General features: G+C 39.0%; 1 protein-coding gene across 3 annotated transcripts in view; it reads left to right on the forward strand.

Moving 5' to 3' along the window:
• Positions 1–986: 986 nt before the first annotated feature.
• The window catches only part of LOC107566298 (short transient receptor potential channel 1-like), a 35,413-nt gene continuing 9,198 nt past the window's right edge, over positions 987–27,201 (forward strand). The window contains exons 1-9 of one of the 3 annotated variants that reach the window (XM_016251703.1): positions 987–996; positions 8,121–8,520; positions 9,713–9,867; positions 9,979–10,080; positions 10,272–10,454; positions 12,846–12,865; positions 13,466–13,597; positions 14,499–14,694; positions 15,856–16,189. In XM_016251703.1, the coding sequence (XP_016107189.1) occupies positions 8,355–8,520; positions 9,713–9,867; positions 9,979–10,080; positions 10,272–10,454; positions 12,846–12,865; positions 13,466–13,597; positions 14,499–14,694; positions 15,856–16,189 (1,288 nt within the window). In that variant the 5' untranslated portion in view covers positions 987–996; positions 8,121–8,354. Of the gene's footprint in view, positions 997–8,049; positions 8,521–9,712; positions 9,868–9,978; positions 10,081–10,271; positions 10,455–11,079; positions 11,230–11,340; positions 11,443–11,648; positions 11,852–12,845; positions 12,866–13,465; positions 13,598–14,498; positions 14,695–15,855; positions 16,190–27,201 lie in introns of those variants that run through there. The other 2 variants (XM_016251702.1, XM_016251704.1) reach the window with 2 other exon arrangements.

Raw genomic sequence — 27,201 nt, forward strand, 5'->3', positions numbered from 1 at the left:
TTATGAACCAAAACATGAGCAAGAATTCCATTTTAACATCTTTTTGTATGGTAAATGAATCAAACAAGTAAAACATAAATGAATAAAATAGAAGTGTCACGGTGAAGGAGTGAGGAGACGAAGGAGTACCCAGAATAAACATAGACTTTATTTTCTTCAACAGGGAAATCACACATAGGACACGGGGATCGACGTACAATTCCAGACAAGGGAAACTCAGAAACACAGGGTTTATATTATGGGACTAATCAAGGAAATCAATAGGACACAGCTGGGATCAAATAAACACAATCAGGGCAGGAACAGGAAGACCAAATAAGGGAAAGGAAGGCACATAGGGAGCAAAACATACACAAAACAAGGAACAGAGTCTGACAAGAAGACTCATCCTGTACTTTATCATGCAATTATTTATGGTTGCTAAGTAACCTTGGTATAACTCCTGTGATGTGCAGCAGTGTGGATTTTATTACAATGTTTCAAACAAGACTGATCCAATCAGATTTTATAACAGTTTTATTAAAACATTGTTGTTGTGAGTAAATAATGAATTGTGCTATTAATCAATTTTTTTTAGATAGAGCAGGTGCAGCCATTTTTTATTTGAATGTGCAAATGCTTCTGGTGTCAGGTTATACAATTCTCAGAGGAATCACATATAGTTATAGTAATGCTTAACAGTGTCGCTTTATAACCAGATTAAAGTCTGGTCGACTGGTCACTAGTGTGTGGCCTCTCTGAACAGAAGTTCATTCTAGGCATGTTAAACTGTGAGTTGTTTAACATAACTGTTAACTGTCAATTCATAATTGCTCACTTTTCATCTGACTTCAGGACTAGCAGTGTTTGAAACATTGCCAGAACTTTCACTAATTCGTTATCATCTCGCTTTGAAGCACACAGCTGCCATTTCTGTTCCTTTAAGTCATCACTGCCTGCTTTGAATAGCAGTCATTCGTAAAGCTGAAGAGCAGGTTTAGGCATGTGTTCTCTTCCGTGCAACTGCTGCGCCACCCTGCTGTTTTTGTGAATAGTTATACATTTCCATCTGGGCACCAATAGTGCTTTGTAATAGAAAAAACCTTAAAAAGTCAAAATAGTCATCAAAGATGAGGATATTGGGCCCTCAGCATTAGCTGTTTTTTCTATTTAAAAAATAAATAAAATTATTTAGTTCAGGACATAGGTAGCAGTGTTTGAAACATTGCCAGAACTGTCACTAATTTGTTATCATCTCGCTTTGAAGCACACAGCTGCCATTTCTGTTCCTTTAAGTCATCACTGCCTGCTTTGAATAGCAGTCATTCGTAAAGCTGAAGAGCAGGTTTAGGCATGTGTTCTCTTCCGTGCAACTGCTGCGCCACCCTGCTGTTTTTGTGAATAGTTATACATTTCCATCTGGGCACCAATAGTGCTTTGTAATAGAAAAAACCTTAAAAAGTCAAAATAGTCATCAAAGATGAGGATATTGGGCCCTCAGCATTAGCTGTTTTTTCTATTTAAAAAATAAATAAAATTATTTAATCAGTTGAGCCCAATTAGATATGCATATTATAACTTAGGTACGATCAGATGTTTTATCATGCTATTTTTATTTTTACATTTAGTTACATAAGGCAGAAGACCACGTGACATAAAATATACTGTAGGTTCTTCTTGAAGTCTGGACCTTTTTTATATTTTGCTTAAAATAAGTATCTACTTAAAGGGTTAGTTCACCCAAAAATGAAAATTAGACTGCGTTTTACTCACCCCCAATGCATCCTAGGTGTATATGACTTTTTTCTTTCAGACGAATCCAGTCGGAGTTATATTAAAAATGGTCTCAGCGGGTGTTGCATTGCTTCAGTCCAAAAGAACTTAAAGAACACAGCTCCAGGGGGTGAACAAAGGCCTTCTGTAGCGAATCGATGCGTTTTTGTAAGAAAAATATCCATATTCAAAACGTAATAATCACTTTAATGTAGCTTGTGCCAACAGTTGTACACAGAAGCAACGCTGACCTCATACGTCATGCTCCCGGAACTGCTTCTGTTTACAACAGTGAGCGCAAGCTAGATTCAAGTGATTATTACGTTTTGAATATGGATATTTTTCTTACAAAAACGCATCGATTCGCTACAGAAGACCTTTGTTCACCATCCCGGAGCCGTATGAGACACTTTTTTTATGGACAGTGATGAGTGAAAGAAGTCATGATTATGACAAAGTTAAAATAATGACATAAGTCATAATTATGACATAATTAAAAACTACTAAATACTAGGCTAGATACTATATAGTAATTGAGACAAAAATTTGAAAATATGACAAAAGGCCAATATCATGAGATAGTCATATTAAAACATCAGTAAACATAAAAAGTCACAATTGTGAGATAAAAATTTTTAAGAGAAAATACAATTATGAGACAAAAAGTCAAAATGATGAGATCAGGAGATATTATGAGATATAATTATGAGTCATATATATAGACGAGTTGAAATATGTCATAAGTTATATATTATTTTACTGTAATTTATCTTATTTAAGTATTAAAAGAATGGACCCCTGATGGGAGCTGAAAATAAAATCACTTTTCATTGGAGGTAATATGGTCTTCCTCAGCTGCTGATTAGATTACAACAGATGGACATCTTACACTGTAAAATAAATAAATAAATAATAAAGTAAAGTAAATAAATAAAGTATGGTTAACTTTCAGGATATTATACAGACATTTTACAGACATTTCCATTAACTCTCAAACACAACACAATACAAAATTCACCATACATTGTGGCCTATTTTAACAGGGTGTTTTTTGTTTTTTTAATTGGTGGTTGTCTTCACAATCTTCACCCAGCTGGTTTTTCAACTGCTAACATTTTATTTGCATAAAGCGGCCAGCATTTGTTGTCATCTGTTCTTATTGCAGTATTGAAGCGTGAACCGTCATCATTAAAGGGATAGTTCAACCAAAAATGAAAATTACCCCATGATTCACTCACCCTCAAGCCATCCTAGGTGTATATGACTTTATTCTTTCAGACGAATACAATCAGGGTTATATTAAATAATGTCCAGGCTAATCCATGCTTTATAATGGAAGTGGATGGTAGCCCAACATTATAAAATAAGTCTACATGGCTCCGGGGGTGAAAAAAGGCCTCCTGTAGCGAATCGATGCGTTTGTGTAAGAAAAATATCCATATTTACAACTTTATAAACTGTAATCTATAGCTTCCGCTAACTGCCGTATGCACGTTCACGACAGAGTGGCGTCCAGCGAATGATGTAGGACATAGGCATAGCATAAGCTCCGGTGAGAATGTGCTAGTCTCGCGAGACACAAATTTTGTTTACAGCAAAGGAAAACCAGTCTCTTCTTGACTTATATCAAAATCCTCTGACATTTTTCTTTACAAATCCTCATTTTGTACTTCTAATTTGTGACCGGTGTTTTGTTTTGCTCTCTCCTCTGCGCTTCCACGTCCGTCACTGTGTTCTACTCCCCTTTTAGACACACACTCGCAAACTTCCCTAAGCACTTCCCCTCGGGGGAATCTCCGCTGCCATTTTGATGTGCTTTCCACTTCGTGAAGTGAACGAGGGAAGTTTATATGGACAGACCCTCGACCCCTCGATTTTGAGGGAGTGAATCTGCTTCATATGCACACTTCAGGCCACTCCACAGACCACAATGCAACATGATTGTGACGTCATCGCACATTGCGTTTAATTTATACCCACCCCAAACAACTCTATAATATATAAATGATTTTTTAAAACATTTATAACAGCCCAAACATACCTATATACATATAGAATGCTGCACCAAACAAAACAGTAAGGGGAAAAATGTAAACAATAAACCAACTCTATAGCAGATTCTAAGTGATCAAGGGCTTAGGACATTCCAGTTCAGCCCATTCCAAGGGTTCTGCCAGTAGTGGGCACTCGTGCAACGTAATCAATGACGTACATCCAAGTGAACGAGACGGAGAGAAGTTTGCGAGTGAAGGGCATAAAAAAACAGACTGGAATGCAGCCCAGGTCACACATACGCCTTGAATTGTTTTTGCACTAGTGTCCATTAGTTTGTCCACAAGGTGGCAACACTGGTCCGGGCCGTTGTTTCACACAGCCAAAAAAGAAAAGGAAGCAACAACAACAATCTGCCGGAGACCGCAACATCAGTAGACGGCAGCATTGACAAACGTTTGTGTGAGGGGATTATGAGATATCCACAACTCTAGTTTAGTATAAAGACAGTGTTATCAGTCATAACTTCTGGCGAGAAATAGCGCAGACACTGGACGAAGATGATTGTCAAATGGAGTTTAGTTTGAAAGGCTGCACGTTTGGCTGTACGCATACGCTGAGCCGCTTCAGCGGATTGTTTTAAGTTCACTTAAATTAAAAGTTGTTTTATTTTTCAGATCCTACTTAATATAAAAAATAATGGCTTTCGGTTATACTGTAATGTTTAATGGTTATAATTAATAGCTAAAATGAAAATGCATTTAATAGAGACATCAGTAGCAGTATTGGTATCAAAAATACTAGCCTTAGTTAATAATAGGCAACTTAGTAAAGAGATGCCATTAAACACATTTAAAATATACCACCTTTATGTTGTTTCTACATTAATTTTGAGGTTCAATGTGAAAGTATGACAATATATTAATATGCAATTAATCACGATTAAAGGTGCAATAGGTGATTGTCTTCAGAAAAAAAAAAATGTTATGCTGGTTGAAAGTCTCTTCACATCCCGATAGCAATCATTAAGTTAAGTGGTATAAATGTATTTATCTGTATTTATATATTATGTGGAAGGCGTAGGACCAAGAAATGTTCGTCCAATCAAAACGCTCGGTACGAGCATTTTAATTGGCTTTCCTACCTGCCTGTCAACTGAGGTTCAATGTGAAACTATGACAATATATTAATATGCAATTAATCACGATTAAAGGTGCAATAGGTGATTGTCTTCAGAAAAAAAAATTGTTATGCTGGTTGAAAGTCTCTTCACATCCCGATAGCAATCATTAAGTTAAGTGGTATAAATGTATTTATCTGTATTTATATATTATGTGGAAGGCGTAGGACCAAGAAATGTTCGTCCAATCAAAACGCTCGGTACGAGCATTTTAATTGGCTTTCCTACCTGCCTGTCAACTTATGTATTAGCATACCTCTGCACACCCCGTTCGTGCAGACAGGATACGTCATCAGCGCATTCACGCAGGCTATGCAGACAGAGCGGGAATGGCAGACAAACATCAACAACCTGACCTTCCTTCCTGGTATTGTAGTACTTTTAAAGTTTTCTCACCAGTGAATGACAAATGATGTAGCCCAGCAGTTCCCAATTCCAGTCCTCGGGCCCCACCCGCTCTGCATATTTTGCATGTCTCGCTTAGTTAACACACCCGATTCAGATAACCAGTTCGTTAGAAGTGAGCTACGTGCATGGACAGTGTTCCGATCGATATGATCCCTACACAGTGTTTATTGCTCCCTACTCCCTGAGCAGGGGCAATCTGTTGACGTTTACTTCACTTCGGAACATGGGTTGGAATTGGGAACTGCTGATGTAGCCTATTGTATGTTGTCTCTGGTATTCTGGTCTGTGAGTGTAAATGCGTTCAGGGGGCGTGGCTTTGGACAGCGATTGCAGGGAGGGTGGGACGTTCGCTTTCAGTGCTATCAGGCTAAATTTAGCATTTTCCAAGATATCCTACTGCACCTTGAATTATAGAAAATGTCTGATTAATTCGTTTTTTTTTTCAATCGACTGACAGATGTTAGCCTTTTATAGATGTTGGTAATGATAGTTCATTTTACTGCTGAATATGCATTTAAATGTAATTTCTAATTTTATAGGCCCCACAGAAAGAGATCCCCCTTCAAGTTTTCAATTCAATAATTCGGCCCTCAAATGAAACTAATTGAATAGTCCTGTCCTACGTCTTCCGCTGGACGCCACTCTCCCGTGAACGTGCGTACGACAGTTAGCGGAAGTTAGAGATTAAGGTTTATAAAGTTGTAAATATATTTTACCTACACAAATGCATCGATTCACTTCAGGAGGCCTGTATTCACTCCCCGGAGACATGTGGACTTCTTTTATAATGGATGGGTGCAATTTTTTTGACTTAAAATTTTGGGCTACCATCCACTCCCATTATAAAGCATGGATTACCCTGGACATTATTTAAAGGGGTCATATGATGCGATTTCAATTTTTCTTTATCTTTGGAGTGTTACAAGCTCTTGGTGCATAAAGAAGATCTGTAAAGTTCCAAAGACTAAAGTCTTAAATCTAAAGAGATATTCTTTATAAAAGTTAAGAGTCAGCCACGCCTACCTAAAACGGCTCATTCTAACACGCCCCCACATATCTACATCACTACGTGGGAAGATTTGCATAACGCCGCCCAAATGTTCACGCAAAGAAAGAAGGCGTAACTTTTATTCTCGCTGTAGTTTTGTTGTTTCCGCCGCCATGTCGTAAAGACGCTGTGTGCTTTGTTGTGAAAGCAAAACTACTTTGTTTGGTCTTCCAAAAGAGGACGATATCTGTTTCGTCATGCCTGGAGCTGATCCGTGCTGGTTGCTGAGGAAATACTACAACTTTGCGCAGTGGATCGCCGGATCGGCTTTCACCCGTGGATGAAGCAGAGTCCAGACCGGAGTCATCACATGTCCTTCCGGACGCTCCTTCGTCGAAATCGCCGGCCGTGCCGTTCTCAAGCCCACCCACCTCTGCTCACTCTAACCCTCCGGCCGTTCCTCACACTAGCCCCCGGCCTCTGCTCACTGTAGGCCGCCGTGTGTGACGCTGTTTCTTTGTGAAAGCGAAACTCCTTTGTTCGGCCTTCCAAAAATGGACATGACTAGAAATCAGTTGCTAAGTTGTATTTACAACACTGTTCCAGAACACTTCAATCAAAATATTCAGATGTGTGCAGCACATTTTATGGAGGACTGTTTCCTGATCCTGGTAGAGTAGACTACAATGCCGGCTGTTCTGACTCAAAGACTGTAAGTACGTTTTTTTATATTTAAAGAGTTTTTATATTTTATATATTTAAAGCAAGTTTTTTGGGCAGTGTAGAGTAGTGCTTGCTGTTTGTCATTTCTCCGATCACAAATGCAGACATCGTTTTATGTTTACGCGGCGCGATGCAACGCGTAAAAAGACAGTATAAGTCATTATAATCCATAATTATGTCCCCACTGGATGCAACGAATGCCTCGTTTATAATGGGTATTCATGTTTTTGAATCATCGCTCCGGCCTGACAGGGCATCATCATAGTATAGTAAGGGGCGTAACATTTCCGTCTCACGCTTGAGGTACTCGGCCAATCACAACGCACTGGATAGCTGGCCAATCACAGCACACCTCGCTTTTTCAGACCGATGAGCTTTGTAAAAATCGACGTTTCAGAAAGGCGGGGCATAGAGGAGAAACAATAATGTACAGTATGTGGAAAATAATGTGTTTTTTGAACCTTAAACTGCATAAAAACCTTTCATTACACCAAATACTGTTCTTTTTAGCAACATCATATGACCCCTTTAATATAACTCCGATTGTATTTGTCTGAAAGAAGAAAGTCATATACACCTAGGATGGCTTGAGGGTGAGTAAATCATGGGGTAATTTTCATTTTTGGGTAAACTATCCCTTTAAGTCTGGAAACACTAGGTTGACAAAGGTAAAACGTGTCAAAATGACTTCTTCAATTACATTGTTGGTTTTGTGTACCTTGGTCTTGAGTAACTTTGAGGGTTATGAGCATAAAAACACATACACAAATGCAACATTTCAATTTATTCAATAAAAACAAAGAGGCACATTATATAAACAAAACGGTTTTTGGACTACAGTGCAGTAACACGAAAACACACTCAAAATCACGTTATGTTGTTAAATACGCAATAATAAATCGTGTACTTACGATTTGCCAATGCCAAAAGTTTCTTGTGGACATTCATCACTTATGTAACTATGCTCCAAAGTCAGTGACTGAGCGCGCATGCGCATTTACAGCATCATCAGCACCAGCGCAACAGAACATCGCGATGCTCCAGTCTCTTCTTGAGTTTTTATATAGTTTGGGGAAGATTTGCTTATGAAAACCTTTAGGTGATCCTTATACATGCTGACGGATGTTTTTTCTATCGTACCATACACATAAGCCGAGACGCGGATGAAGAACTCTGACAGAAGTCAGTCTCTCATTTACAGTGTGGGCCTTATCAGAGCGCGTAACATCGTTTACATCAAGACTGACCAGGGCTCTTGTTTTAATTTCGGTGGTTTTACGTGTATAAAGATGTAAGGCTCTGCTCAGTGGGATGCACATCAGTGCTTTGCCGTACTCTCTCTCCGTTATAATGGCTGCTCTATATCAGGGCACGCACTCGTCTTCTCCGGATAAATATCTGGCGTTAAAAGACGTCAGAGAGGTGAAGGAGGAGACCACTCTGGACGAGAAGCTCTTTCTGCTGGCCTGCGAGAAGGGTAAGTTCATTTACCACTCTAAAGGACGTGTTCTTTAAATATATTGTATAAACAGTAATAATAATGTTAATAATAAGGTTATACATTTTAGTTGCTTGATTTTACAATGTATTTTTTTGGGGGGTTTAAATAGCATGAATTTATATTATTGTTGTAAAAATAATTATGCTCTAATACTAAATGTTTTATTCTGATTAAATGGTATAGCCTACTGTATATAGGTAGCGTTACATTTGATATTTTACATATATTTGGAGCTCTCGCTTTGTTTGGATGGATCATCATGTTGTCAGTAATCATTTATGATCAGCTATATAGACACAAATGAAGACATTATTTTTAAGAAGAAAAAATATTTTGACTTACACAACAACATAACATTTGGTGCGACGTCAAGCAGACTTAGTTTATATATATATATATATAGAGAGAGAGAGAGAGAGAGAGAGAGAGAGAGAGAGAGAGATATAGATATAGATATAGATAGATAGATTCAGAAGTGGTAGGAGCAGTTTTACAATTTTAACCTAAAATCTTGAAAAAGTCAATGTTTATCAGATAGACAGTTATATTTTCAGTTTGTATATTTATTGAAAGCCACTATCAAATGAAAACATTTTACAACATAAACGATTCATTCTAAGAAAACAGTAACATAAGAAGTGCCAAAATAGAATGTTTCGAAATTGCTTAGAACAGAGATGATGTGAGAGAGAAATAATAGAGTTTCACAGTACAGATTTGATTTCTAACGGTTTAAGAGTAATTGCATGAGTAGAATTCAAATTTAAAAAACTGACTGTAATCATTTCCCATATTTATTTTACATGACAAACTACTAGGTCCTAGTGATTTGTTTTGAGATGAGTAGATTTTGAGAGTTTGACTGGTGGTTTGGACATCTTCAGTGTTTAGTGTGTTGTTTAACAGACGTGCGTAGTTTATTTCCAAGCATTCCAGAAACCGCTTGGAAAACTAATGAATTTCCTCTGGTTACATTGTGCAGACAAGAGTCAGTTGCTATTCTTTTACCATATAAAGAAATCCTAAAATGGTTCAGGGAAGGATATCTCTCCTTTAAGGGCTACATTATTTTCCATCACAAACTGCTGTCCTCTCTTTCTGATAACATATTTAGGTGCCATTGTATAAATCATTGAACTAATTTATTGTTACCTAACTACATTTTAAGGAGACTACTACATGGTGAAGAAACTGCTGGAGGAGAAACGACATGGTGAATTAAACATTAACTGTGCAGATGTACTTGGGAGAGATGCTATCACCATTTCAATAGAAAATGAGAATCTAGACATATTGCAGTTGCTCTTGGATCATGGCTGCCAGGTGAGAACACACCCATGTCCTCAGATCATACATAACATGTTAGATAAAACCAGTTTGTTCTTTTGAGATGAATATGTGTGTGTGTGTGTGTGTGTGTGTGCGCGCACACAGGCCACAGATGCATTATTAGTGGCTATTGATTCAGAAGTGGTAGGAGCAGTTGACATCCTGCTAAATCATCGGCCCAGGCGTTCCTCCAAGCCTTCTATTGCGGTTAGTGTTTTTTTTGGCGATTATTTTTTCAATTACATTTTTCATAAAATTTTGATTTTTTTCATATTTAACTAAATATTAGTATTTTACTATCAATAAATATATGAATGCATATTCATTATTTAAAATCCTAACGATTAGTTGTCCTAAAACATTTGCGTAATCAGATCTTTGTGTACATTTTTTTTTAGAAATTGGTGCAGCGCATTCAAAACCCAGAGTATTCCACCACCATGGATGTCGCTCCAGTCATTCTTGCTGCCCACCGGAACAATTATGAGATTTTGACAATACTATTGAAGCAAGACATCTCTCTGCCCCGACCCCATGCTGTAGGGTGTGAGTGCACCCTCTGTAATGCCAAGAACAAGAAGGACAGTCTTCGTCACTCAAGGCAATCATGTTTATCTAATCAAGCCATGAAATTAATTAACAGTTTATTTAACTAAAATCTCAAAAGCCATTTTATACAGCCAGGCCAGTGCCAGTGTTAATGGCAATAAATGCAAATTGGTGATTCTTCAATTAGGGGATCTTTACTGTTCACTGTAATATATTTTTTAAGAAAAATACTTTAAAACGGTTTAAAGTATATATCATTACAACTTTAGGCAGTTTTACCCCTTATAATAATATTGCTCTAAATTTACTATTGAAGAGTATATATATATATATGGTAACACTTTACTTGAAGGGGTGTGCATAAGACTGACATGACACATGTCATGAGTATGGTGCGTAGTTTATTTCCAAGCATTCCAGAAACCGCTTGGAAAACTAATGAATTTCATCTGGTTACATTGTGCAGACAAGAGGCAGTTGCTATTCTTTTACCATATAAAGAAATCCTAAAATGGTTCAGGGAAGGATATCTCTCCTTTAAGGGCTACATTATTTTCCATCACAAACTGCTGTCCTCTCTTTCTGATAACATATTTAGGTGCCATTGTATAAATCATTGAACTAATTTATTGTTACCTAACTACATTTTAAGGAGACTACTACATGGTGAAGAAACTGCTGGAGGAGAAACGACATGGTGAATTAAACATTAACTGTGCAGATGTACTTGGGAGAGATGCTATCACCATTTCAATAGAAAATGAGAATCTAGACATATTGCAGTTGCTCTTGGATCATGGCTGCCAGGTGAGAACACACCCATGTCCTCAGATCATACATAACATGTTAGATAAAACCAGTTTGTTCTTTTGAGATGAATATGTGTGTGTGTGTGTGTGTGTGTGTGCGCGCACACAGGCCACAGATGCATTATTAGTGGCTATTGATTCAGAAGTGGTAGGAGCAGTTGACATCCTGCTAAATCATCGGCCCAGGCGTTCCTCCAAGCCTTCTATTGCGGTTAGTGTTTTTTTTGGCGATTATTTTTTCGTTTTCATTTTTTTCAATTACATTTTTCATAAAATTTTGATTTTTTTCATATTTAACTAAATATTAGTATTTTACTATCAATAAATATATGAATGCATATTCATTATTTAAAATCCTAACGATTAGTTGTCCTAAAACATTTGCGTAATCAGATCTTTGTGTACATTTTTTTTTAGAAATTGGTGCAGCGCATTCAAAACCCAGAGTATTCCACCACCATGGATGTCGCTCCAGTCATTCTTGCTGCCCACCGGAACAATTATGAGATTTTGACAATACTATTGAAGCAAGACATCTCTCTGCCCCGACCCCATGCTGTAGGGTGTGAGTGCACCCTCTGTAATGCCAAGAACAAGAAGGACAGTCTTCGTCACTCAAGGCAATCATGTTTATCTAATCAAGCCATGAAATTAATTAACAGTTTATTTAACTAAAATCTCAAAAGCCATTTTATACAGCCAGGCCAGTGCCAGTGTTAATGGCAATAAATGCAAATTGGTGATTCTTCAATTAGGGGATCTTTACTGTTCACTGTAATATATTTTTTAAGAAAAATACTTTAAAACGGTTTAAAGTATATATCATTACAACTTTAGGCAGTTTTACCCCTTATAATAATATTGCTCTAAATTTACTATTGAAGAGTATATATATATATATGGTAACACTTTACTTGAAGGGGTGTGCATAAGACTGACATGACACATGTCATGAGTATGAGGGAGGTTTTATGCATGTTTATTACAACTGTCATTAAGTGTCATTTGCTCAGTTATGTCATTTTTAATGCAAATATGACATTATTTGACATAACCCTAACCTAACCCTATCCTTACCCCTAACCATAGCCCATAACAAAGACATCTCAAACAATGCCATCTTTGCATTAAAAATTACATAACTGAGCGAATGACACTTAATGACAGTTGTCATAAACATGCATTAAAAAACCTTCATATTCATGACATGTGTCATGTCATGATTATGTAGGTGTCATGTCATGATTATGAAGGTGTCATGTCAGTCTTATGCACACCCCTTCAAGTAAAGTGTAACCATATATATATATATACATTTATTTATTTAGTCATTTAGCAGACGCTTTTATCCAAAGTGACTTACAAATGAGGACAATAAAAGCAGTCAAAACTAACAAAAGAGCAACAATATATAAGTGCAAATGACAAGTCCCGGTTAGCCTAACACAGTACAAGTAGCAAGGTATATATATATATATATACACACATATATACACACATACATATATACATATATACATATATACATACACATATACACTTATACATACAAACATATACAGTGGGTACGGAAAGTATTCAGACCCCACCCTCTGTAATGCCAAGAACAAGAAGGACAGTCTTCGTCACTCAAGGCAATCATGTTTATCTAATCAAGCCATGAAATTAATTAACAGTTTATTTAACTAAAATCTCAAAAGCCATTTTATACAGCCAGGCCAGTGCCAGTGTTAATGGCAATAAATGCAAATTGGTGATTCTTCAATTAGGGGATCTTTACTGTTCACTGTAATATATTTTTTAAGAAAAATACTTTAAAACGGTTTAAAGTATATATCATTACAACTTTAGGCAGTTTTACCCCTTATAATAATATTGCTCTAAATTTACTATTGAAGAGTATATATATATATATGGTAACACTTTACTTGAAGGGGTGTGCATAAGACTGACATGACACTATATATATATATAATTTCCCTCTTTTCCCCATCCAAACATTTTTCAATTAATGTTGCATTTATATGCACAATTTTATATTTGTATAGAAAAAAAAATCATTCAGATTTATTAGCTCAAAGAAAATTAAAATAAAATAAAAATACCAGGCAACCACTGAAGGCTTATCAAGGCCGTAGTCCGATCTTTATTCAAGAGCATGTGAGAAATGTTTTAAGTTTGACTGCACAAGTTAGCGAGTTATCTTCTTCATCCTCCATCTGTGTCTCTTGCAGGTTCCGTCTAGATATCTACCGGTGCCTCGCCAGCCCATCCTTGATAATGCTTACAGAAGAAGACCCCATTCTGAGAGCATTCGAGCTCAGTGCTGATCTGAAAGAGCTGAGCCTGGTGGAAGTGGAGTTTCGGTAATGGAAGAGTGATTAGAGAAAGAGGTCTCATAGGGATTGCTGCTAAATGGAAAGAGCAAATACCCTCATTGCTTTGGTTTTACAATTTTACATACATGCATTTAGATAGCAGTTAATTTACTGGGGACGAAGGTTGGCAAAAGAACCAGGTTGTTTGCCCAAGGTCAGACCTGATGTTTGTTGCAAATACTGTAAGGAATAAGTTCAATCATTAGATTTTAAGTGAAATAATGCAAAAGATAATTTCATGGTAAAAAGAAAATTGAAATGTTAACCATACTGAGTAAAGAATGCCTTTTAAATTGCAAATCAGCTGCTAAATTTAAACAAATTCACAATGTGTCTTCAGGTTTGCTTTAAAGAAAGAGAGCTATTCATCTCATATGGTACTGTAAGGAATAAGTTCAATCATTAGATTTTAAGTGAAATAATGCAAAAGATAATTTCATGGTAAAAAGAAAATTGAAATGTTAACATTTTTCAATTCATGCACCATTAGCAGGTGTGGCTTGAAATTTTGTCAACAGCAGTTTTTGGAATATATTAATTGGTCAGTCAACTCAGAGATGCTAATTTGGATGGGAAATATATTACAATACAATCATTGTGTTTGTCAAAAGAACAGTAGGTGATTCAACCCATTTTTTCTCTGGTAGAACAAAAACATTTGTGTTTCTGTTTCAAATAGTAATAAAATTGCCAAAAAGCACATCTAGGGACCTGTAGATGTTGACACTCTCCCATGTTCCCTTGTGAAACAATCAAAGTCCAAACTATTTCTATAATCTTTTTTTTATTGACATCAAAACATTGTCACCCAAGTCCATGACAGATCTAGAAGAAAGAAAGTTTTCCATTTCTACTGCTCATTCTGGATCTCACTGTCATAATATTACAGGAATGATTATGAAGAACTTGCCAAGCAGTGCAAGATGTTTGCCAAGGACCTGCTGGCTCAGGCCCGCAACTCTCGTGAGCTGGAGGTCATACTGAACCACACATCCAGTGAGGACCACATAAACAAGAGAGGCCTGCTGGAGGAACGCATGAACCTAAGTCGCCTCAAACTGGCCATAAGATACAACCAAAAGGAGGTTAATATGAGGATTTTTTTTAACAAAACTGTGCTTGTATCCTCACCAGCCTGGGGCACCTTTCCCATACAACGACATAACTCGCTGCTTAACTACCATCGTACAAGTAGCTAGTCACGTCTGTTTCCCGAAACAGTACTAACTTTGCAGCACATTTGTTGTTCGAATCACGTTGGTTCAACTATAGAGAACCATTGTTAATGACATCACAAATGTGGTGTAGCTTCTGCTAATTGATCGTTTTGAGATCAAATTAATGTCATTATTGCTGTAAATAACAAACACTGTATCTGAGGACTACTTCAATATTTTTGTTCTCCATTGTTTTGTTTTATTTGCAGATGTTTAATTCGATCACAGTTTCCCTATTATGATGGGCTTCCTACAGGGTTACTAGAATACATTTGTACATGCACATCCAGTGCTTTCATTTTCAGAGTGAAATTTGTTTACAGTATATGGAATGAAAGATGTTAGCATGCACATTAACTTGCTTATTTTGCTCAAGAGCAAGATCTATATAAGTCCACATGTGATGCAAACATGAAACTATACAGTACTTTGCGAGCTGTAGGTCCATCCACACAACTTTGCAATGCTATTTGCGAATGGTTTCAAGAAACAACAAATCATGGAACTATATTGCTAACAACAAAACCTGCCAATGATGCTTTTGGGAAATGCACCCCTTGGTTAACAACCTTAAAAAGATAGTTTACCCATAAATGAAAATCCTGTTATCATTTACTTACCCTCAAGTTGTTCCAAAACTGTATGAGCTTCTTTCATCTTCTGAAGAATGTTGGTTAAGCACAAAATAAGATATTTTGGAGAATATTGGTAACCAAACAGTTGACAGTAGCCGCTTGACTTCCATAGTATGTAAAAAAAAATCTATATATATATATAGATATATATATATATAGATATATATACTATGGAAGTCAATGGCTACCATCAACTGTTTGGTTTCCAACATTCTTCAAAATATCTCCTCAACAGGAGAAACCCATACAGGTTTGGAACAATTTGAGACAGAAATTTCACTTTTGTGTAAATTATCCCTTTAATCAGTTAATTACCTGACTGATATATACTGCATTTATTTCATAAGAAAACACAATTTTTCTAATGTGTTTTCTCGTATTCCAATCTGTACAGTTTGTTGCCCAGTCCAATTGTCAACAGTTCCTGAATAAGGTGTGGTTCGGTGAGATGGCGAGCTACCGCCGCAAGCACACATGCTTAAAGATCCTGTATGTTTTGAGTGTGGCGCTGATGTGGCCTCTGCTGTCCATCTGTTACCTGCTGGGACCCCGTTCTCGAGTGGGCCAGGTTATCCACACACCTTTTGTCAAGTTCATCATCCATAGTGCCTCCTACTTCACCTTCCTGCTCCTTCTAATCCTCTACTCACTGGTCAACAATGAGTTTAAGAACATCATGGGCCCCCCTTTGGTGTTGATAGACTACCTTCTCATTCTCTGGATCATAGGTGAGGATAGATGGCATATGTATATGTATATGTACATGCACACTTTTTATCTATTATTTTCTTGGCATGCACTTGCTATCTGACAAATAAGAACCAAACAAAAATGTTGTGCTGTGATTGCTGTTTCAACAGGAAGCAAAAGATAAAATCAAGTACTTTAACTAATCATAAAGTGCCATAAATTCATCGCTAAGGCTTTGTGGTCCTCCTCCTAAGTCCACAATTTGGTGATGTAATGCTGCATAGACTGTCAAGCAGAAGTTCATATGAATGTTAGACATGTAAATGTTAGAATAATTACAATGGACCCACCAGCCTTGTACTTATTTGCAGTATACACATTCTGTTCATTCACTTGTTCTTCCTAATTCTACAACACCATTAATATGACTGATAAATTACATAAATAATGTTCCTTGTTGCGGAAGTAATAAACACAGCTAGTGGTTAGCATCTCTCTAGAGCACATTAGCATGATGCCACTGGGTAATTTGTTGCTAATGGAACCTTTTCTCAGATTCTCAGATTTCCTGCTATAAAGATTTAACCTTCATGAAAAACAATTAAAAGTATTTTATGATTTATGGCTTCAAATGCTCAAATGTAAGAATATCATATGATCAGATTTGAAGAAAATTAAGACTGTGTGAAGACCACTAGAGGTGTCATAGTGTGCCTACGGTGAGGAGCAGGGAACAAGGAACAAGAAGCGAGGAGAACGCAGGAGAATCAGGATTAACAGTCTTTATTGACATCACAGGAATCACACGTAGGACACAGGGATCAACATTCAAAACCGGACAGAGAACTCAAAACAGGAAACACCTTAAATACACAAGACATGATGAGGGGAAGATGAGAAACACCTGGGATCAATAAACATAAAAGGAACAGGAAGGACCAAATATGGGTATGGACATAACCTGGAGCACATGGGGGAGCAAAACACACATGAAACATGGAACAGAGTCTGACATTACTCCCCCCTCCCGGAAGGTGCGTCCCACGCCGTAAAAATTTCACCAGGGAGGGGGGGTGGATGCCCTGGAGGCTGGTGCAGGACTGGGACACGGGGAATACGTCCAGGGCGGATCAGGCAGTCCAAGGTGCCATGGCGGCACAGGGAGCTCAGGGGCCATGGTGGCGCAGGAAGCTCGGGGAGTCATGGCGCTTATTCATTTTTAAGTTACCGGCCATTCATAATTTCTACTAGCCAAAAAAATTCACCAAATAAATTATGAAAAAAAGGCCAGAGGTAAGCCAACAGCTTAAGGCTGTCCACACTGGATGTGACAAAGTGACCATTGCAAATCATTTGTACTTTGTCAAACAGTAGGCCTACGTCATAAATAGAACGAGGCATCAGTTTACTGTCGGTGATTTGTCGTGCTGTGCTGTGCCACATCCAGTGTAGGCCGCATCACCGATTATAATGGGTTCTATAGTATTTTGTCGCATCTGGTGTAGACACAATGCGAGTCTTCAGGCATTTTTTTACTTTTCGTTATTGCTTCAATGCAAAGGAAACCAGTGCGCCCACCACGCCATTATTTGTTGCGTAGTGACGGGTACAGGGCTGGACTGGGGTTAAAATTCGGCTCTGGACAAATCCAGCCTATCCGGCCCTCAAGGTCCCCTGTGAATGTTTTGCTGTGTTATAGGGCCTTCAATTGGAGTAAGTAAATAAATAAATAAATGAGGACAAAAACAAATAATGATATATTACTGAATTCACAGCAAATGCAACAAACTAATAGCCTTCTGCATTTTTGTCACATAGAAATGCACTTGACAGTATAAGCATTGATTTTGTGCTAGAACATAGGAAATGTACTGCTAATAAATGCTGTCATCCTTTCCTCACCCTCATGTCTTTCCAAACATGTATGACTTACTTTCTTCTGTAAAACACAACATATTTTTTTGTAGAATGTTACAAAACCATTTTGGTTACCCTTGATTTCTACTGTATGGACAGACATATCTTGAATTTCTAAAAATATCTTCTTTTATGTTCCACAGAAGAAATAAACTCATACAGGTTTGGAATGACATGATGCTGAGTAGCCTAAATGATGACAGTTTTAATTTTGGGGTGAACTATCCCTTTAAGAACTTTATAATATTTGTAAATGGAAAACATCTCATTTATAAGACACTGGTTTTTATCTTTAATCAGGCTCTTACTGAATTAACATTTTACTTAAATTAAAATGAATTAGAATGAAACATTTAAAGAGAAATAAACTATTAAAGTTTGTTTACATTGCAGTTTGTTTACATGCATTTTACCTTGTCGTGGCTGTTTTCAGGCAGAACCTTTAATGTTGTCATATCACACAACTGTATAACACAATTATGTGTCATTTCTGAATGGATCGAGTGATTTGTGCTGTTCATCTCTTATAAATCGTGGCGGAAGTGCAGCGCTGCGCGGGAGACTGATCCCGCTCTGCTTTAACGTGTGGCTGGCGGATGCACCGGGTAGCACCGCTTCACACTTTTGGGGTACTTGCTTTTTGCAGTTTCGCGTGGGCTGTAATTGAAAACCAGCGCCTAATATGAGGTCTCCCTCGCTTCGGCGATCGACCCACCGGGAATGTCCCGGTACTCCCGATGGCCAGTAGTTACATCGCCGGGTATGTTCAAGTAAGCTAGATATGCCCAGATGCTGCGCAATTAGGCTTATTTAATATATCATGATGAGTCTCGAGTTCAGTATTTACACTAAATCTGCGCAGATTTAGCTTACATGAACTTCCTCAAGAAATTAATTAGTAAACATAATTTACGAAAAGTAACCCACCAAATTGGCTAGTGATTTGACAGCGTTACCTGCCACAGCTGATTTTTACCCGCATTTGGCGGGTTGGTGGGTGTTAATTTCAAACCCTGGTTACGCCCCTTACCATACTGTGTTTCCATGTGTGCCGGCGTGACGAGACAAAACCTATAAAACCCATTACAAACGAGGCATTTGTTGCATCCAGTGGGGACATAATTACTGATTATAATGCTTATACTGTGTTTTTACACTTTGCATTGCGTATTGCGCCTCGTAAACATAAAACCATGTCTGCATTTGTGATCAGAGAAATGACAAAACAACAAGCGTTACTCTACACTGCGCAAACTCGCGTTTGAATCATCAGTGGCAAATTGCTCTAGGCATGACGAAGCGGATATCGTCCTCTTTTGGAAGGCCACATAAAAACACACAGCATCTCCACGACATGGCAGAGGCAACAATACTACAGCGAGAATAAAAGTTACGCCTTCTTTCTTTGCATGAACATTTGGGCGGCGTTATGCAAATCTTCCCACACAGTGACGTAGACATGTGGGGGCGTGTTTAAACGAGGCGTTTTAGGAGGGCGTGGACAAGTCTTAAATTTTATAAAGAATATCTAGTTGGATTTGAGACTTTAGTCTTTGCAACTTTACAGATCTTCTTTATGCACCAAGAGCTCGTAACACTCCAAAGAGAAAGGAAAAATTTAAATCATATGACCCGTTTAATAATATACTTCACAGTTCATAACACTTAAAATAATGTTTCATTAAAAGTCCAATATGTTCTGATCACATCACCTTCCTTTCCAGCTTAATATAGTTTTGTTTGCTGCTTTTACTAACACACCCAGAATGTAATAGTCACCTCATAAATGACGAGAATAGAATGTGAATGAAGATTGTCACGAAAATCATATTCAGCACATTAGAGTTGAATGTGGTCATGCCCTCCAGAGAACTTAAAAACAAAATGTCATAATAATTTTTTAATAGTCTTCAAAACTAGTTCTGTGAGTTCTGTGTTATTTTGTGGTATGTGCTATGGGTTTTTTGTCACAGCTGCCTTAACATAAAATCTTCCTCCTGCGTTATGGGTGTGCCTGAAAGTATCACGGGTGTCTCTGAAGAGAGTACATGAATATACACAAATGCATGGAAAGGTGTGTAGGTAAATTAACTCTTAGGTTTTGAGAGGGGAATCATATCTGAAGATTCAAAATCAACCTGATTGAACTGATTCCAAATTTGATAGTTACACTTTATCAACTGTTCGTCCAGCGAGATGTTAACATCAGTATATCTTAACAATTTGGATATTTGTATTATCCCTGGCCACAGGTTAATACATGCTAGTGATCATTTATAAGCTACGAGCTAGGTAGCAAGACCTGGGCAAAGTTTAAATTTAAATACACGACACAAGACAATAATTCTTTATAATGAAACAAATTTATTAGAGCTTCTTTATAGATTACATGGTACCAAACTAATGAAAACACACACACACACACATACAGTTCGAAGGATGAGGATTAACGGAGTTCTGAGGAAGTCCCAAAAGTCTAGTAAGTTATTCGTTCTTTCGTTCTTCCAAGAAAATCATGAAAGCAGAGATTTGGCTTATCTTTAGTTGCTTAAGATCAATTCAGCACCAGTTTTCCAGCTAGTAAGGAGACCTTGTTTTACTTGCATTTGAGTTGAGAGCTGAGAGGGGTTTTCCTCAATTGGCTTGTCCCAGGGAATCCCGGAGCCTCTGATTGGTTGCCGATCTGTTGTTTTGATGACGTCTTTTTGGGAGAGCCCTCGTGGTGAATGGTTGGTTGCCTTGTGACGTAGGAGCTTCGGAAGTCTGTTGCCTTTAGGTATGGAGAGTGATGCTTGAAGTTCTTCTGAGAGTTTCTTTGCTTGGCTTTAGACTTTGAAGATTTCTTGCGGTCACAAAGTTTCGGCGGAGTGTTTGGGGTTTTGAAAGACCCAATCGCTTGATGGTGCAGCGTGTGAGCGCCAGTTGGAGCACAGTCAAACACAGGCGAAAGAGCCATTTGGGTTTTAAGCGAGCCGATTTGGTCTATCCCCGAAGCGATTGTTCCAATTAGATATTGGCTGCAGTGCTTAACCACGCCCTGCAATGTTCCACTTCGTACATAAATTAACATGATGGTTCAATTTCTCATGTGGGGAACATCCTAGACAGATTTTGTTAATCCTTCTATAAAGTTTCTTAATCATGCGCATGATACCTAAATCCTGCTGGTTGAATTCAAGTAAGGGGCAGGAAAATATTGTCAGGAGTGTGACAGCAGCAAAATTTGCACTACCTGGTTAAAAAGGGCTTGATACATTAACATATAAACTCATATAGTAAACACCTGTAAAATAGATATGTAGATAGATAGATAGATAGATAGACAGATAGATAGATAGACAGATAGATAAAATCCTTTTAAGTTCCCTATCGAAAGGTAACTCTCGTTGCATCGTCTTGATGACCTATGGGGAAAACTCTGATTTTTATTTTACTCTGATACTGAAGCATGATTAGTTCACGTTTGTGTAGCTGCACAAACCAAAGGCGCTCTTGCCTGCCAGAATGGGCAGGGCCGCCTGGCTATATAAGCTGGCTCAGAGCGCCATCTCATCAGAATCTTCTCCTTCAGCATGGCACTGTGAGTGTGTCGCCTGTCTGGGCAGCACCCACGCAGAGGCTACGTTCTCACTGAGATGGAATGCTTTCACAGAGAGCATGAGTCTCACTCTTTTCCGCTTGCAAATCGCCTTCTTCAATGAAGGCAGCCCCGCTCTCGTTTCTCCTCTCTCAGAAAGCTCAGAGAAATAAACGATGGAATCGCGGAGCTGAACAACCGGGTTTGAGGGATCTCATGCTGGCACAGGTCCCTCGTGCTTACTCTCCCCCCAGCACTTTGATCCGCCAGTGTGTTTTGCACGTGAGGATCAATCGAGCAACTCAATCCTTCAAGGCGAATCGGAGTAGAATGCTGTCACCAATGATTCTGTATTGCTGACAGCTTCACATTTGTGTGTGCACCGCTGAGGCTGCGCTCACTGAGACCCAGAGGATCAGCACCCCTCGTCTGAATCGAGTGGTGGGATCTTTTTAGGTAGATTACAGGAGAATGCTATCACCGATGATTCATATTGCTGACAGCTTCGGGTTTGAGTGTGCCACTTTGCCTGGGTTATACCCATGCTGAGGCTGCACTCACTAAGACAGACTGCTATCACTACGAGAGCATGTGTCTCGCTCTGCTTTGCTTGCGATTCGCCTTCTTCAATAAAGGCGGCCCCGCCCCTCCCTCACTCACATTCTCCCCTCCCAGCTGCCTTGGAGGTTGAAACGGTGAAGTCGTGGGGCTGAGCAACTGGGCTTGAGTAATCACACGTTGGCACAGGTCCCGTGTGCTTCAGTCTCTGATCCGTGCTCTTATCCGCCAGTGTGTTTTACACGTGAGGATCTTTTTAGGCAGATCTAAAGAGAATGCGCAGCACTTTAATCTGCCGATGTGTTTACACGTGAGGATCATCAGCACCCCTCATCTAGCAAGCGGTTTGATCTTTTTAGGCAGATTGAAAGAATGCTGTCACTGACAACTTCAGATATAGACATGCCTGGGCCACGCCCACACTGAGGCTGTGCTCACGGGGAATGGCTGCTCTCACTGTAAGAGCATCGAGTCTAGCAAAGGTTTTTGAGAGGAAAAGGAATGGATTAGTTCTCCTTCAAAGAAAGCTTGCACTCGCTCTCCATCCCTCCTTTCAACACAGTGATGGAAGTTCTATTCAAGATGGGCACATCCTTCTAATTTGCCACGCGCCCAAGCAAACTACCCCTGTGATAGCAAACCCAGAAGAGCAATTTTCCTCTCCTCATTACCACAAAATTCAGTTACCCGCTCCATGGTGGCAAACTACCATTTGTAAAATAGAAGCACTTGCCATTCGGCTCCGGGCTGAGAACCCATCCCGGATGTTTCAAGTTGGGTTCTAAACATTATAATACGAGGTTACACTCTCCAGTTTTCTCGCAGACCACCTTGTTTGGAAGGCATTACACAGACTTCGGTGCAGGACAACGAAGCACATGTTCTCCGGTCCGAAGTGCAAACACTGCTTGCATAGGGTGCCTTGGAAACTAGACTGTTTTCTGTCTGTGGATCTGAAAGATGCATACTTTCATATCCATATAGCTCCCCGTCACAGACCGTTCTTGAGATTCGCATTGAAGGGAGTGGCCTATCAGTACATGGTCCTTCCATTCGTACTGTCCCTGGCCCCCGCACAAAGTGCATGGACGCGGCTCTTTCTCCTCTGAAACAGATGGGAATCTGCATTCTGAACTACCTCGACGACTGGCTAGTGCTTAGACTGGCAGAATCAGAACGGGAACTTAACGCTCACAGGTCGTTTTTGCTCAACCATCTGGAGCATCTTGGGTTGAAAATCAATTCAACCAAGAGTTTTTTGACTCCCAGACAGCGTGTGACCTTTCTGGGAACAGTTATAGATTTAGTGCAAATACAGGCTTGATTATGCTGGAACGCTTCCTGAACATCCAGCGAGTGAAGGCAGCATTCAAGTTGGGGACTGCACGTCCCCTCAGGATATTTCAGAGGATGCTTGGCCTCATGGAGGCCCCCTCCTCAGTTATTCCCCTAGGCCTGCTACACATGTGGCCTCTCTAGTATCGGCTTCAAAGCTCTGTCCCGTCCCACGCCTGGTGCATGGGCCGCTATTATGTCAGGGGTAACCTGTCGCTGCATCAAAGCTGTGACCCCTTGGACAACTCCTCGCCTGTTTCTATCAGGCGTACAGTTTGGAACGACCTCCAGGAGGAAGGTAGTCACGACGGACGCCTCCAGCTCAGGCTAAGTCACCATCTCAATCACTAACACGATTTTAGAGGCTAGAACTCTGTCTACAAGACGTCTCTATGCCCTTAAGTGGTCAGTCTTCAGTGACTGGTGTTCAGCATAAAGCTAGGACACGAATTCTTGTGACCTGTCCCACGTGCTAACCTTCCTTCAGGAGTTGTTGGATAGGGGCCGCAGCCCCTCCACACTCAAAGTCTATGTGGACTTGCATCGCGGCGAATCATTCTCTCATGACTGGCCGGACAATCGCCAGAAATGACTTGGTCGTTAAGTTCCACAGAGGTGCTCGGAGATTCAACCCTCCTCACCCTAGGACTGTGCCGACATGGGACTTGTCTTTAGTCCTCCGGGCCCTCAGGGGCCCTCCCTTCGAGCCACTTTAAACAGCTGGTTTACGGGTCATGTTGCTCAAAACCGCTCTGCTTTTGGTCCTAGCATCAGTCAAACGGGTAGGTGACTTGCAAGCGGTGTCTGTCAACGCTTCCCATCTTGAGTTTAGACCTAACGACTGTAAAGTCGTTCTTCGACCGCGCAGCAGTTACATACCTAAGGTGCTCTCAACTTCGTTCAGAGCCCAGGTGATTTCCCTGTTAGCCCTCCTCGTGGTGGATGACGACCTGGGTTTCAGGTTATTGTGCCCTCTTCGGGCACTCAGGGTGTACATTGAGCGCTCTTAAGTGTTTCAGAGAAACGGGGGGCAGCTCTTTGTGTGCTTTGGAAGCCGCTCTACAAGGCTGCTGGTTACAAAAGAGAGACTATATCACTGTATAGTAAATGCTATAGCCCTGGCTTACGCCTCAGCTGCCTCTGGTCGTTAGTTCCACAATTTTTTATTAGGTGGGCATGCATGAGAAATCTTGTTTGCTTGTTTATAGCCCTATATATTAATACATATAAACCTTTGCTGAGAGAGAACATACGAATGTGAGAACGTAAGACACAAAGCACATTAATGTATTAAGTTATTCATTATAAGGATATATTTTGAGACATTATTAAAGACATTTAAATGTTGATTTGAAGTGTCAGTTTTTATTATTGCAGTCAAAGCTGGACAGAGAAAAAGTATTTTGTTACTCATACTAGCTACCGCATGATCACACGAAAGTCATCATAATAAATATTGGCTCATGTGACCAAGGTGATATTTTAAAATATATAATTGAGTGTTTACATACCATGAACAGAGATGGTCTGTGGTCAAGTTGTGTATCTTCCTTCTGTTTGAAAATAATCTGTATTGCAATCAGCGTCTGGCAAATTGAGATTCAAGTAGCTTTATTGGCTTGGTAAAAAGAGCTTTTTAAAAAGCACTGACAGCACTTCGAACCAATAGTGTTGAGCAAATTTAGAGGCTAAAATAGGCAAATCAGGCAGTGATTAACAGCGCTCTGATCCAATGGCCAAAAAGCTCTCTGATCCAAAAGTCAAATAATACTTAGAGTAATTTTATGAACAAATGTGGAAAATTAAAAACATAGGGAAAATAAACAAAAAATCAAGCCCTGTCATCTTAAATTCCAGTGCAGTAAAACAGTTGTCGGCAGGAGGTGCTGCAGCATTCTCAGCACTAGTTCCAGCGGCTATGAAAATATCCTAATTTGTGTTCAGAAGATGAACGAAGGTCTTACGGGTTTGAAACGACATGAGGGTGAATAATTAATGGCAGAATTGTCATTTTTGGGTGAACTATCCCTTTAAACAAAATATAAGAAAATATTTGAAAAGTGGAAACAGTGTCTAAGGTGCATTTAACCCTCTGGTGCTGTTCACATGGTGGGCAAAAATTATATATTTTTATTTTTTTATGTATGTATTTATTTACTCATTCATTCATTCAATTAAATGAATGGACTATATTTTAGTTTGATCATTTTTGTTATATATATATTTTGTGTTTTAGGGGGTTTTATTGTACTAAATTATATTTATGGAATAGTTATGATCTATTTATTACTCTTGTTAAAGAAGATGCTTGACACTACAAATTATTGCAAATGTGGAAAAAAGTTTAAAAAGTGAAACTTAAAAGTTGCACAAAAATACAATTTTAAAATTTTATATAAAACACATTTTTATAAAACATGTTTTACTCTAAAACTGCAAGAAAATCAAAGCCATATATCTAATCAGGTTGTGTTCTAAATTGGAGGCGTATATTTTAAAAAAAACATAGCTTTCAGTAAGATTTTGTTTGGGTACAGTACCAAATTGTTTCCAATGCGACCATTTAAGCTTTTCAAATCATGTCCATTAATACCTTTTTCTTTCTTTCTCTGTGTGTGTGTGTGTGTGTGCACATAGAACAGTGGTTTTCAAACTGGTCCTGCGAGCACCCCCAGCACTGCACATTTTCTGCACATGACACAAAAACTGGTCTAAAGACACTGAGCAGTCCTAGCACAGTACCACATAGGCAGACTGAACGACCCGGCAAAAAATGACTGAAGACCCAGGATTTAAATACTGGAGGCAGATGAGTTGATTGGCAGCAGGTGATTCACATTCAGCAATCAGCCACAGAGAGGAGAGCATAGCCACACCCCGGGATACACCAACTCACAAACACACAAAAAGGAAAAACACAGCTGGCCAAAAATCCAAATCCCTGACAACAGTTTGACGGAACATGTGTGTAATTAAACAAGAAACAACGGAGTGCCTAATAAAACCCTCTTTTGTGCGAAACTACTTCCTTCTGCTACGGATTCAAAGCTCAAGTTGACAGTTAAACATACGTCACTTTTAGAATTCGTATCAAGGGCATGTGCTGCTTCAGTGAGGTTATTAGTGAGAAATAATGAGGTTATAAGAGAGAAACAATGCAGCAAGACGTGCATCCAAATGCGAAGCTAGACGTTTCTTCTTATATTAACTAACGTACTCTACGATTAGCTCAGTGAATAATAATAAATAAAAAAATAGACCCGGCTAGAACAAGCGGAGTGATACAAAATTGTGAAAGGGCGTTCCTGTAGCGATACCAGTACAATATCTCATGGTTCTCAACCAATCAGATTTGAGAACCAGAACGAACTGTTGCAGCCTATAAATGAGCACTATCACTCGAGTACGAGAGCGATACTGGCTCTATATCAGCATGGCTGTGATTAGGTCACATATAATAAGCCTATAATTGAAATTGGATGTGGTGTCCTTGCTTTGTTCATATGGGGCTGACATATTGACAGTGACAGTCATATTATTACCACACTCAAAACCATGGCACCATTCCTGGACCGTCAGGGACACCTATACTGATCAGCAGGTTCAATATTGTTAGGGTTAGGTGTGGGCTTAAATTAGGGATAGCACTGCAAAAATGCTTTT

Source organism: Sinocyclocheilus grahami, unplaced genomic scaffold (genome assembly GCF_001515645.1).
Source record: "Sinocyclocheilus grahami isolate Dianchi unplaced genomic scaffold, SAMN03320097.WGS_v1.1 scaffold1068.1, whole genome shotgun sequence".
Taxonomy (NCBI): Eukaryota; Metazoa; Chordata; class Actinopteri; order Cypriniformes; family Cyprinidae; genus Sinocyclocheilus; species Sinocyclocheilus grahami.